Source organism: Sprattus sprattus, assembly GCF_963457725.1.
Source record: "Sprattus sprattus genome assembly, chromosome: 17".
Classification (NCBI taxonomy): Eukaryota; Metazoa; Chordata; class Actinopteri; order Clupeiformes; family Clupeidae; genus Sprattus; species Sprattus sprattus.
Window position 1 is genome coordinate 11,288,744 of NC_137915.1, and position 13,837 is coordinate 11,302,580.

The window sequence follows — 13,837 nt, forward strand, 5'->3', positions numbered from 1 at the left end:
CAGCAATATGTCGTCCCATAATGATGATGGTTCTGAGCTAGTATGGCAAGAGGCATGTATGATGCTGTCAAACTCACCACCAACTCAAAAACAAACAGAGGCCAACCTGAGGAGTAGAGGTCCACTGGTCACCTGGTCCTTACATAAATGGACTGATAATTGCACATTTTTGATAATCTGTTAAAAGCCATGCGTGTACGATCACAATGCAACACCGGTCAGAAAATGCTACTGGTATAACTGACATTCTTTCCACAAAATAACCTCATTTGGTGAGAGAGAAAGCGTCTGACCTTGAAAATCAAATATTCTCAGTCCTACTGCTGGACACACGAGGATGAAAGGCAGGTGCCCAGTTAAAGGGTCATTAAACTCAAACCATGACGTTAACCACATTCCACTAGACTAGCTGGACCTTTTGAAATCACAATTTGGGAGCACAAGTAGGCTTATCTACACAAAAACAAACTTGGAATAGTTTTTAATTTATCATCTTCCTGCCTTTTTCTCAAACATGCTTTAGATGAATTCAAAGAAGAGATTAGCAAGTGCAGTATATTCAAATAATTTCTTTTTCATAGCAAAAAAAAACTAAAGCTGTTAAAAACAGCCAAATATATCTTATTGTCCTCTTTTTAACCACAGATAATCATTAGCATATTGGACCCTGAAAAAGACCCCTACTCAGTAGTGCTACTCATTCCGAGAGAGAGACTGTGGAAAGAGTGTTTGTGGCTTTTACCGCAGAGCGTACAGTGGCAAAGGTGATTTATCAGCAAGGTTGGCACAGTCCTGAGCAGTCTGCCCTAGTACTGCAGCAGCACGCAACACACACACGCACACACAAATGCACACAAGAGAAACAGGGAGACGAAGAAGCTACAAGACAGAGAGGATGCAAGATAGAAAAATAAAGAAAAGTAAGCAAGACTGATCCTCATCGTCCCTTATTTGGGCAAGCATATTTTTTTGGGTGGAACGACACAGAGCTTGAGAGGGTGTGTGGATTCCACAGGGTAGTCCATGTTATGCCTGTTGACGTGATGGGGTCTCGCAATGCATAACTGCCACACATGCACATTGTAAGGTCAGGGTCACATGGTACATTTGGACCTCTAAACACATACATGCATACACAAGCACAAACAACTGCATTGATGTTCACCCAGTCGTACAACATTTTCTGAACTCGGTCAGGGCCACGCTGACGGGCACAGAGCGCAGAGGGTCCCTGCAGGAAACATTTCTGTCAGATGCCACGGATAGTGCCTCAGAGAGCATGGATGGTGGTGTGTGTGTGTGTGTGTGTGTGTGTGTGAGTGTGTGTGTGTGTGTGTGTGTGTGTGTGTGCTCATTTTAACAGAAGAGTGGAGTGCTAATCTCCCCCCAAGCTTTTTAGATGCTGGGGAGGGTCTGTGGGGTGTGTGTGTGTATGCGTGCTTGAGTGTGTTTACAGTCAGACGTAGTATAAGCTGCTAATTAAAGGATAAGGAGAGAAAAAAGAGCATGCATACAAAATATGACTTAGAAGGGAAATGACCCATTTCCTCCGGTTCCATATCCATGAATGCACACACACACACAGCTCAGATTTCTGCTGGCCTGATTTGCAATGCCACAGTGTGTGTGTTTGTGTGTGCGTGTGCGTGTGCGTGTGCGTGTGCGTGTGTGATTTGCGTGGAGCAGTGGTCTGACTGTCAGTGGTGGTCATCAATGACACACCCTCCCGCCAGCCACAACTCAGTAAGGGTGTGTGTGTGACTCACAGACCGAATGTCCGACAAAAATCTCCTTCTCGCTCTCTCGCACGCACGCACGCACGCACGCACACGCGCACACACACACACACCTGAGAAATGCCTCAGTCTAGATATCCATGGAGTCTGTGCTGCTGCTGATGTAGACTAGCGCCTCTGCAGCACTGTAGCTCGTTCTGATGCCATGGCCATATGGACCTAACATCAGAGCGCTTTCCCATCTCTCAGGTTAGAGCTCATCTATTAGTAAGCCTGCGCTAACGCTCATCTCAACCCACAGGCATAGAGCTCAGTTTCAGATCTGAAACATGCTGAACATGCAATAACGAGAGTGAATAATGATGACGGAGGTGAGAATTGTGTGTGTGTGTGTGTGTGTGTGTCTGCAGGACACCTGATCCCGGTACAGGACAATGGGCAGGGTGGGGTGCCGGCTCAGTAACCTGTTCTGAGGATCACAGAGGGACACGCCTGCATCCTTTATGTGATCTGCGGCTCACAATGTTGTGACACCCAGAGATAAGTTGGCGGCCTGTCACAGTTGCACAACTGGCCGACATTCTACGACCATTCCTAAAAACCCAAGGCCCCGAGGGACAGTTGAGGCCAGCCACAGATGAGGCTTCAGAGAGGCACTGCAGCTGTTTAGAGGCCCACAACTTCAGATCTAAAATCCAGAATGTCCAGGGAAGTTATTAGGGGTGTAAATCACACCCATCATGGCGATTCGATTCAGTATCGATTTCCTGACCCAACGATTCGATTATTTTCGATACTCATGAATACACCACGATACGATCCGATTCGATTCGATTCGATTAATTTGTTCTTTTTTTTTACCTTACAGGCTAGACAATGTTTCAGATTTGAAATAAATCAATGAAAGCTGTTATATCGTTATGCATTTTATTTGAGAAACAACAGCCAATAACAGAAGTAGAAAAGTTGTACTCCACCTAGGCCTATGACAACCTCATTCACTGAAAAATAATAATGCCCCTGTTATAGATTCTGAAAGGCCTTGCATCAAAAAGTACTGTACAAAGTACAAAGTGTTAAGTAACAAAAATAGGCCTATACCACATTCACTATAGAATAACAATACTCAACAAAATCAGTGCAAAAGTGCACTAGCAGCAAACGGTAACAAAAAATAGGCCTGTAGTTAATTCAATTTAAAATGACAGTGCTCCACAAAATCAGTGCAATGAGTGCAAATGTGCACTAGTAGCAGCAAATGGTAACAAAAAAAAACCCCTGTAGGCCTACTTCATTCACTATAAAATAAAAATACTCATCAAAGTGCCCTAGCAACAAAAAGTAAAAAAAAAAATTTTTTTTTTTTTTTTTTTAAACGATACTCTTGCAGACGTGTCGATGCATCGTATCGTCGGCTGTTGGATCGATGCATCGATGCAAAACGATTCTTTTTTACACCCCTAGAAGTTATATGGGAGCCAATGAAAATCAGCAAGTGGACCGATTTGACTTTTCCACATTATATAGGCCTTTGTACAAACTTCAAGCCTGGCACAGGAGTTCATGAAATGCCAACTGGAGACAAAAAGTGATTGGATGACCATGCTACCATGATGACAGTACAAGACTTGAATAGTCAACACTCCTGTGCATGCACATGACAACACCTCCTGCAAACACTGAACATCAACTTTGCTAGCCTAAGCACACACAGGACAGAGGGGACCTTGGTATTCGGTATGAGCCGAAAACCTTATAGCGGACTTCAGCACCCCTTTCCCAACATAAGCGCACACACACGCACACGCACACACAAACCGGCACACAGTGCTGTGGTTGTTTACATCCACGTGAGCCTCTCTCTCTGCTCCGCTGGCTCGCTGGGCCTCCTCCCTATGCCAAGGCCAGCGCAGACCATGGAACGCAGAACCCACAGAGCAAACAAAAGGGCCGGACAGCCAGCTCTGACATCTAATCCGTGTGGTTTGTTGGAGGGGCCGTCAGGCCACTGAATGGGCTACTATGTAACCTGTCACCGGACCAAAGCCTCGTCAGTCAAAGCCCGTAAGAGCCTCTCCTCCTCCGAACTAGCCCACCCCAACACCACCTTCCTCTCTCTCTACCTCTCAACCTTACCACCTTCCTTTCTTTTTCACTCTCTGACCATGTTAAGCTGAAGTTCCCAGACACTCAAAACAATTGAAAGAAGAACATGAACTATTCTCATGGTTTTTCATCTGATTTTCTTCCCTTTGTTCTTTTTTCAACCATTTTTTCTCTTTCTCCTCGTCTCCTCCTCCTTCCACAAAAAGCACAGAGGATTGCAAATCTTTCCAACTGGCAGCATCTGAGCAGACCGTTCCAGTGGGAAGTTTTGGGCATCCACTAAAGTGTGACATCCTCACTGCCAACCATTTAATGAGCAGACATTGTACTAACTAGATAGTCTAACATGGCAGCTTCCTTTTACAGCAGGGTTAAAGAGAAAACAGGCACAATACTTCATTACCACAGGACTGAGAACAGTTGTACACTTAAGGAAGCTGTGGGGACAAACAGATCCTGGATCTCTGAATCCAGAATGGACGGTAACCATGGCAGCAGGCCAAGAAAGGGGCGGGGCTAATCCCTTTCAGTCCCGTCCCGTCCCCCCCCCCCCCTGCCGTCGCCATGGCGAGGCCAGAGAGCCCTCAGAAGAGAGATGGTGCGCTCAGCGACTACACAAAAGGAGCATTAAAGAGAGCTGCAGATTAGGCCATTGCGTAATGAATGTGCAGAGCTGGTAGAGTGGTTGGTTGGTTGTGTGTGTGTGTGTGTGTGTGTGTGTGTGTGTGTGTGTGTGTGAGAGAGACAGAGACACTGAGGGGGAATTCCTGTTCTCCCCTCTCTGATATGTTGGAGAAGGAATGTCTAATTCGGCAGAGCTGAGACTCAGTCCTGAGCTCGCCACATCTCATTTCCCACAGGGGCAGTGCTGTGTTTATACCATGTTTACACAGCGTGACTTTTTGTTGTGCCGGCCTGTAAACATGACCTTAATTTCTGTTTATGGGTCATGTGTGTTAGTCTCTCTGTATTTTTTTCGCCCAACTTCCCAAAAGCCCCAGCCAGAGTGCTTCTCCGAGGACTTCTCCTAATAAACAGCAGCTCTATAAGTCAGGCATGCCCCAAGTCCAGCTCCTACTAACAATGGCTGACTTAATCCTTAGAGGCCAGGTGGACAGGAGGCCGGTGGTGGGGATGGAGCCAGGGTGAACTCCGTAAGACTCTGCCCGGGTGCCTAAAGCTCCATCTGCTCAGGCGCTCTGAGACCACCACAGGCCCACCTGCTCAGAGATACGCCTCTAGGCACTCAAGCTCACATAAATCCCACTGCGGCACTTGGACTGGTGACCACCACGACAGAGTGGATGCTGCTGACGGTTGCCGTGGTAGCTGTTGTCCAGTGGCAACTTGGAGGGTCTAGGGTCTCAAGCTCAAATTTCACTTGATTTCACTCAACCCCCCCCCCCCCCCCAAAAAAAGAATGCTGGTATTACAAGAGGATGCTGAGATAAGCGGATGGCTAGAAACACAGCTCAGAGTATACATGAGTGCTTCTTGGACATGGCAGAAGCCTGGAGCCTGAAGAGGCTGTTCCTCACAGCAGAGGGTCTGGCAGGGTGGCTGGCTCAGCCCTACGCTCCAGTGGTCCTCCCTCCACAAACCATCCTCCTCCTCCTCCCCTATTATATCCTTCAACTGTTCACCTCCCACACATGAGCGGTCATTTGCAGCCATCAGTTCTTCAGCTACTCAGAAACCGAGTGAGGATATCCTTGCTTTACCTCTCAATGAGTTTGTTCTGTAGCAGTCAGAACAGAGTAGTGCCACTTTTCTCAATCTCTTGGAAATGAATGTCCACTTAGTGAATGAACATAGCTGAGATTAATGCCCATCCAGGTTTGGATAAATTCATATACTGGGGTGTGTGATCTCTGTGTAATCTCATTCGAGGGAATTCCCCTCCCCCCCCAAAAAAACAACAACAAACAAAACACCATCTACTGAGGCATCAGCTCACATGAGTTGTCTAGGGGTGAAGGTGGGGTAAGCTGCTTAGAACAGTCCCTCCAACACCTTGAGCTGTGCCATATGTCATCCCCAATGACCAGGCATCCCATCTCAGCCACACTGTCCAATGGCCAAGCGGTCTACTTCCCTCCAATCATCCATATCCATCACAGTCTAGCCTTGTCAGTGCCATCTCTCACCATCACTTAAGCTTTGAATAACATTCTTACAAGACCAATTTGCACCCTAATTATTTGCCATCAGTTAAGGTAATTTGTTTTTTGTCAAACAGATAGCTCGAATCAGAGCTGTCCAGTCAGAGTGGTTCTACAGCACCTTACAGAGAACTGAATATGAACCAAGCTACACTTTTCTGAGAATTAACTCACTGCCGTTTCCTCACACTGTCGGACTCGGAACAATCAAGAACTGATAAGAAGGCTATTTGACACAAATATGATGGTACTCCTGAGACAGGCACACAGACAGGAAAAGTGGCAGGGAGTATTTGGATGCAAGAGTATTGCACCACACGAGCGACTCTCCTTTATGCTCCCAGTGTCCGCCTAGCCTTGCCGAGCTCCCAGCATGCCGCAGGGCCAACTGGAGACCATATGCCGACTGTCTGCATGCGACACGGGGCCCTCTCCACACAGTGAAGACCCTGTCAGACCTTGTTTGCATCCAGCCGATGGAGGACGGTGGGGGTCTGGCACCAACAAGGGGGATCTGGAGAAAGGGGCCTCTGTCTGTGCAAGTTAGTGGCCTAGCAAGGCTACTGCATCACAGTGGCGTCTTCCCAACAGGGACAAGGGAAGCTAGAAGCCCAGACCCAGAGGCTTTTAGGCTGAGCTAGGTTGATTAGTGGACAGCTGTAGTGAGACACATGGGGAACAGTTGCAGTGCAAGCATTCAGGGATCCAACGAAGGCAGGTTACAGACAATCCTGCTAAACAGCAATCTGCATCCCCCTCTGTCTTCGCCTCCCCATCCTTTGCTTTCTCTGTCCTTACACTGTACTATCACAGAGCGTGATCATAAACAATGCCATGTAGCTGCTAACTCAGCACTACTGTGCCCCCAGCCCAACACACAGACTGGCACATTATCTCCCTCACTGGAGAGAGCAAGTACAAAGCCAAGGAGTGAAGCATTTAAGGGGCAAGCACAATGCCGGCTCTCTTCTGTTACTTAAACAATAGTTTGTATTCACACCGGTCTCTGTGTAATGGACTCTCTCTTCTTCACTCCTTTAATGTAATTTGCTTCTCTACTGGTTACCTCTGGAAAACCCCACTGATTTCCACAACAGGTTAAAATATGATGTATATAAAGAACTCAATCTTAAAACCTTGCCTGCATTCACACACACACACACACACACACACACACACACACACACACACACACACACACACACACACACACACACACACACACACACACACACACACACACACACACACACACACACACACACACACACACACACACACACACGCATGCATATCCATCAAGCAGAATGCCAACTGCTGTCAGAACAGGACTGAAATATTCCCAGGCCGTTTCAACTGTGTGAGTGAGTATAATGAGTTTAAGAAATGACAGTGAGTTGTCTGTGTTTCTAGTATCTATATGGATGCTAGCATGCCAAGTCTTAAACAGTCTTCTGTGAGGCAGCCTGACCAGTTTCCCCTTTCAGCATACAGATGCCACTGCCCATGCCAGTGTGATCCTGTTGATCATAAGCTCTCAGCACCTCAAATACAGTCTCACTCACTCCTTGGTTAGACATCTGCCCACCCAAGTACCACAATGGCAGGAGCCCAATGGTAATTATTACTGAAACTTTGCAACACTATTAAGTGTGTGTGTGCGCCCACACGATGATAAGCGGCACAAAGACAAACGCAAAAGACTAGTCAAACCTCAACACCCCCCCCCCCCCCCCCCCCCCCCCCATCTCTATAAATACACAGAGGACACGCTGCTGTACTGGGCTTTTGTCACCATGCGAGTGGGAGGTGTGAAGGCCATTCCAGGCAGGTCTTCACTAGGCGAGGGAAGCTGCCCTTGCCTGTTCAGTTCTTCAGAACCCCCGGAGCCACTTTCACGCACGCACAGTCTATATTCACAGTAAAAACCAAACATCTCCACAGACATTTCATTCCATCACTCAGAGACAAACCGCAAAAGAAACAGGGGCTTACCTTGGGCAGCTCCTTCAGCTGGTTGGCGTCCAAAAGAAGTTCCTCTAGGGTTCGACTGTAACGGTAGATCTCGTCGGGGACTGTTTGCAAGGAGCAGTGCCGCTTGTCCACCGACTCGACGTGGCGGTTACACCGCCACAGGGGAATACACTTCAACATGTCCGGCCGCCGGGGGGGAAAGGTTGCCGGTGAAACTCAGGCGCTCCACATCGGAGAAAGAAGCCGAAATAGAGCGGAGATCAGGGGGAAGGGAGGGAAGAACTCGCAGAGGAGAACGGCTGTCTCAAGGCGGATGCAAGAATCCCAAATAAAGCCCTTAGCCCCACGCAAACAAATCGATTTCCAGTTAAAACGACATACAACTCCACTTGTTCAGATATTTTTAAATTCCAGTTCCTACTCCCTGAAACTCAAAAGCGAATGCTGCCACGCAAAAGCGAGGGACCAGATCAACTCCCTCTTGGATAGTAAGTTCACCAAATTATTAAAATGCGACTAGGACCTTGTAAACTAGACAGACCCTTTTACATCATCTGTTAAATTAAATTGAGTAACAGTCACACACAGTCAAAGCGACCGTATTATAATCCTTACAACAGGGTTTTCACGTTACAACAGCCAAATCTACCGTTAGAAAAACTGCAGAAAATGGGAAGGCATGAGATGTTTACAGCAAATTCGCAAACAAGCCTTCACCAGCAGTCTATAAACACTAACAATGACCGTTACCATACGCCACCTACTGTAGCATGCTTCTGCTTTTTGGAATTCAAATTTTAACCTGCTACTGTTCACAAAGCAGTGTACAGCTTTTATACAAGCTAGCTAATTTGCAACGACGTAGCTATAGCTACCTTGCTAGCTAACCGGCTAACAACGTTACTATCACTGCTGTACGCTAACGTTATCCAACACAAAATAACCTACAGATGTCTGTCAAAAGGTTATGGACCAAATAAAACGAGACCGTTGAACTTTTTACGACATAGTGCGTTAAAATCGGTGTTAAAAGAAAACGTCAAGGTAAAACCCAAACACTCGAACAGTAAGATGCAGCAACAGGGTAAGTTAATGTATCAGCTAAGTTAGCTTTCCCTCTCTCCTTTGAGCAGGCCACTCCGACTCGTTGGGGGCTGGGCTGCTCTCAACCATACGGCACAGCCGGCTTTGTAGCTCTCTGTTGCCAGTCTCGTACGCAAAGTCCGCGGTGACGTGCACAATGTACGAGTAATTTCTCCGTTCTAGTCTCACTCATATAGCTGGTCAACATTAGTTTCCTACACCTCCGGCAATTGGAAACAAATGTAGTTAAATCCACCGGGGAGTTTCCTGCCCGTGGGAGCTGACTTGAGGTGTGCTGTTGTCGAGTTCAGCCTGCCCTGCCAGTGGTCCCTACCAACTCCGCCTTATTATTGTGACTCGCAATGCTTGTCGATCTATCGCCGTCTCTGTCTCTCGCCCTCACTCGCAAGTACAACAAATGGCGTCTTCGCCTTTCCCGGGACAGCGCCCTCAAACGGTTTGGCGGGGTGCTTTCTGACGAACCAAAAAAAATCATTAGGGAAGAACGCCTCTGTGCGTACAGAAAACTGAACAACCGTTTGAAATACCAATGTTGGAAAATATGTCAGAAGTGCTTACAGTAAGCACACATACCTTTTCTAACCAATAGGCCTAATGTAGTTCTAATAGTTTCCAGTGCCATCATCGCAATACAAAGTTCAGGACGGGAGCTAACATGACATTCCTTACAATTTGGTATGTAATTTGTTATGTTTGTTATGAAATCGTCTGACATTAAATTCATGACAGTCAAATCAACCGTTTCTTACAGTTGCAGTGTCAGGGAAAATACATTTATTTGAATGGCAATGGATTTTTTTTTTTATCACTGCCGGGGTAACCTTTACCAAGATCAAAATTATGCTTTGGATGCATTAGCTACTTAGGATGCATTAGGCAATATAATAAACTCTGAAGGCTCTAATCAAAAACAAGACTTGAAAGAGCCATTCAACTGCAGTTCATTGTAGACCTAAATGAAGGGACATTGAAGTTCCACCTTTGAGCTGCCTAGTGTATGTAGAGTAGCCTACTTTTTTAAGACATCCAGGTAATACAAATGTTTATTAAAATCACTGGACTATTAAAAGAATGTAGCTGCAAGCAGCAATGAGGGGGCCAATCAGCCAAGGCTTTGCCATGGAATCATGATGCCAAGGTCATGGCTGTAAACACTTACAGCAAGTTTCATATTTATTGACCAAAGATTGGCTGAGATATGAGCAGACTTCCTGTTTGGCGTCCTTCCTTTGCCGCCAATTTCGATTGGCTATGGGTAGATGCTTTTGAAAATCAAAAAGCCATATAGATACCTTTGTGAGGATTGGTTTAAGATCATCTTTCAACTGATGACAGTGTTTGGATAATTCGAATAGTCCTTTTAATAGTCCAGTGATTTAAAGAAACATTTTCAAACAATTTGAGCTGCCTTTAACTCAAAATAGCCAACATAAGCTAGTCAATTATCATAATTATCAACACAGTTGAGGACAGAGTGGTGTAGATTTGAAATGTTTTTTATTTTTAAATTTTATGGACAAGTGCGACTGATTTCTTTTTTCTTTTCAATGTACATTAAATATAGAACGTTTATGTATGCCATATTACATAGAACATCTCACAAATTGTACTTGTCATTAAGAGATCAGTCATCAGTCATTCACACATCCTCAAGAGGTCCACGAGTTGGCATAAATGTTCTAGTGCTTTTTGCTCCCAGGAGAGAGAAAAAAGATTTTGATGAAAAGCTTTTCATTATGAAGAAGGAAAGGGAGAGTGATGGGGACAAGTTCACAATTACAATCAGGTGAGATTGAGATGAGATACCGCTGTCTATGGGCAGCCTGCGTTTAGAGCAGTTGTCCGAGTGAGTGCAGAGCTATCTTTAGGGGAAAGGGCACAATGAGGCATCCCTTCATTACACAGGATCCTTCTTTTTGTTCTTCCCAGCTTTCTTTTAACCATATTCACACAACACTATAAAACAAGGTCTTTAAAAAAACTTGAGAAGCAATAATCATCGGACAGGTCCGTAGATGAGTGTGAAAGTCTCAGGGATGAGATATGTGGCTCCTGTCCAGTGGTCAAGTTGGTGACAAGGAAGGCTGTCCTTTTGGAGGGAGAGGAGGGGGCATAGTGGAGAAGCATTTTCATAAGAATTGAGAGAAACTAAGAGTACTTAGTAAATCATAAAACAAACAAAAAAAAGCTAAGGATATTTTGAGGACATTTGTTGGGTTGGGCATCAACAGCCCCATCTCCTTCGCCTGCCTTCAGATTTTTTGTTTCGTTTTTTACAGATTTCCATGATGTCTCTCCTGTCTTCCTCCTCCTTTTCTTTGCTGAAGAGTTGAGGACAGAGCCTTTAAGTGTCACTTTGGAGGTGAGGTAAGAAGGAGAGGGTGACAGGCGGACACCAAAGTGTCCATCTTTCAGTTTACAGTTGGGGTGGGAGCAGGGGGGACTGGACGCGCCTTCAGCCCTGGTCTCCAATCTTGTTGTCCACCGGGGGAGGGACATTGGACATCACAGTGGCTCTAGTGCCTGTGGTCAGGTATCCTGCTACTCCAGGACCTGTGAACAGAAACCATCAAATGATCGATCAGCACACACAATAGCACAATTCTACTCTGCTAAGGTCACAGGTACAGTCTGTCTTCTGTCCTGTGAATTTTGTTTGGAGAGTCAAAGTGATCACTCAGATCTTTCATTTCAGATTTTCAATAGGTAAACAAGCCACCTAAAAATCAGAGCAATGTGTTCAATGGCGTAATGTGATGTTGTACTGATGGAGGATGCAGTGTTTTACACAAAGCTAATCTATGCCAGGAGGGCCGGCCAGGGAGGAACTTGAATGGCACTGAGGAGCTGTGATGCGGATCTTCCTCCTGTTGAACGGATGCCCAGGGAACGAGTGAGAGTTGTGTGGGGGGTGCGGCACAACGGTGGAAAATGGAAAATGGGAAACATGGAACATGGAAAATGAGGAGGAAAAGGGGGAGCTAGAACAGAGGTGGGTAGGGGAGGAGGAAGGCTGACGTGTACCTTTGTTAAAGTGAGACAGAGGAGGGCAGCATTGACAGCCCAGTTGGCCCCACTACAGCCCACTATGCAAGGGACTGCTGGAGGCCAGGAGAGAGGGAGTAGACACACCTGAGGAGGAAGAAATGCCAAAGAGAGGACGAGAGGAGAGGAAGAAGAGAAAGAAAATATGTGTGTGTGTGTGTGTGTTTATAGCATCCTTGGCAGTGGAATTTAAACATGTGTGTGGCAGGTGGGTTTGTGTTCTTCCCACCCTACTGTCTAGGATGCTTAAGTATTGTGTATGTGTTGGGTACCTGGTCTCCATATTGGAGTAGTGGGTGCTGTTTATGTGCATAGGTGTGTGTCCACATTTGTCTTTTATCTTGGCTATAATGATGTCTGGAACACACTCATGTGTGTGTATGTGTGTGTGTGTGTGTGTGTGTGTGTGTGTGTGTGTGTGTGTGTGTGTGTGTGTGTGTGTGTGTGTGTGTGTGTGTATGTGACAGCCCGCATCGTCTCCAGAGCTGACATGGAGCGCGCACACAACTATAAGAGAGAACACACATACGCACACAATCAGGCACAACAAGGCCATGTTCATATAAAAGTTGAATGTAAACCACATTATGGTTTACTGCATGACTCATTACAAGACTGCTTATTACCCAGAGAGCATTAAAGTGTGAGCAAGTGGTGTGAGAGAGCAAAACACGCATGTGTTTGTTACTACATCACATGATCTTTGTATACATATTATGAACATCTACCAAATGCACGCTGTGTAGATCTATCACTTGTTGTTTCCCTTCCCCTTCTGCCCCCCTCCTCCCCCTTTCCTATCTCCACCCAGCTGGCCATTATGTGCCGTGGTTCTGCTTAAGGTTCCTTCCTGATTAACAAAGAGTTTTTCCTTGCCCCTGTTGCCATTGTGCTTGCTCTAAAGGGGGTCCAAGCACTGGGCTCTGTAAAGCGCCTTGAGACAATTTTATTGTTTTGGCGCTATATAAAATAAACTGAATTGAATTGTGTTAGTGTGTGTGTGTGAGTGTGTGTGTGTGTGTGTGTGTGAGAGAGAAAATAAGTATGTCCAGGCATGTGTGTGTTAATAGCTAGTTGTCAGACAGCATGTGTCTGAGGTGAATGGAGCTCTTGGGTACCACGTTGTTCTTGTGGTTGAGTGCAGCGAGGATCAGTGGCATGTAGCCCAGAGGAGGCACCTGATCAGCCAGCTGCATCTGCGTGCTGAATAAACACACCGCTACTGTGGTTACCGTCTTCAAGGCCTCCCCCTAGGGAAGAAGGGAACATTAAAAAAAAAGAAATCGATACATTTGAATTTGAGTTATACACAGGAAAATATGTTAAAGTCCTCACACCTATTGGTGGGGGACTTCCCACAACACACACACCATCACAGCCGCATGCAAGTACTCTATAGTACTCAAGTACTCGATACAAATAAGATGAAAACTGATTGCAGCGATGATTAATGTCTTTTCTATGTTCATTTGAACTCAAGTAACGCTATGAAGGCAACTCTTAAACAGAGAGAATTTGGTAAAGCTCACGGCCCTGCATGGTAGAGTAGTGAACAGTCTCTGGTTGTGTGCTGGTGAGTGCACAGGCACCTGTCTATCAAAAGAAGTCGGTGTATTTGAGCACCTTTTATGTGTGTGTATGTGGACCCACCTTGGGGTTGTTCTTCTCATGTAATTCGGTGAGGGTCTCCAGTAGAGACACCATGGAGTC

At 45.9% G+C, this 13,837-nt stretch overlaps 1 protein-coding gene across 1 annotated transcript in view; it reads right to left on the reverse strand.

Annotated features, from left to right (window-relative positions):
* Nucleotides 1-9,386, reverse strand: part of scrib (scribble planar cell polarity protein) — a 79,009-nt gene extending 69,623 nt beyond the window's left edge. The window contains exon 1 of the mRNA XM_080855147.1: nt 8,000-9,386. Coding sequence (XP_080711273.1) covers nt 8,000-8,158 — 159 coding nt within the window. The 5' untranslated portion in view covers nt 8,159-9,386. The remainder of the gene's footprint in view (nt 1-7,999) is intronic.
* Nucleotides 9,387-13,837: the final 4,451 nt, after the last annotated feature.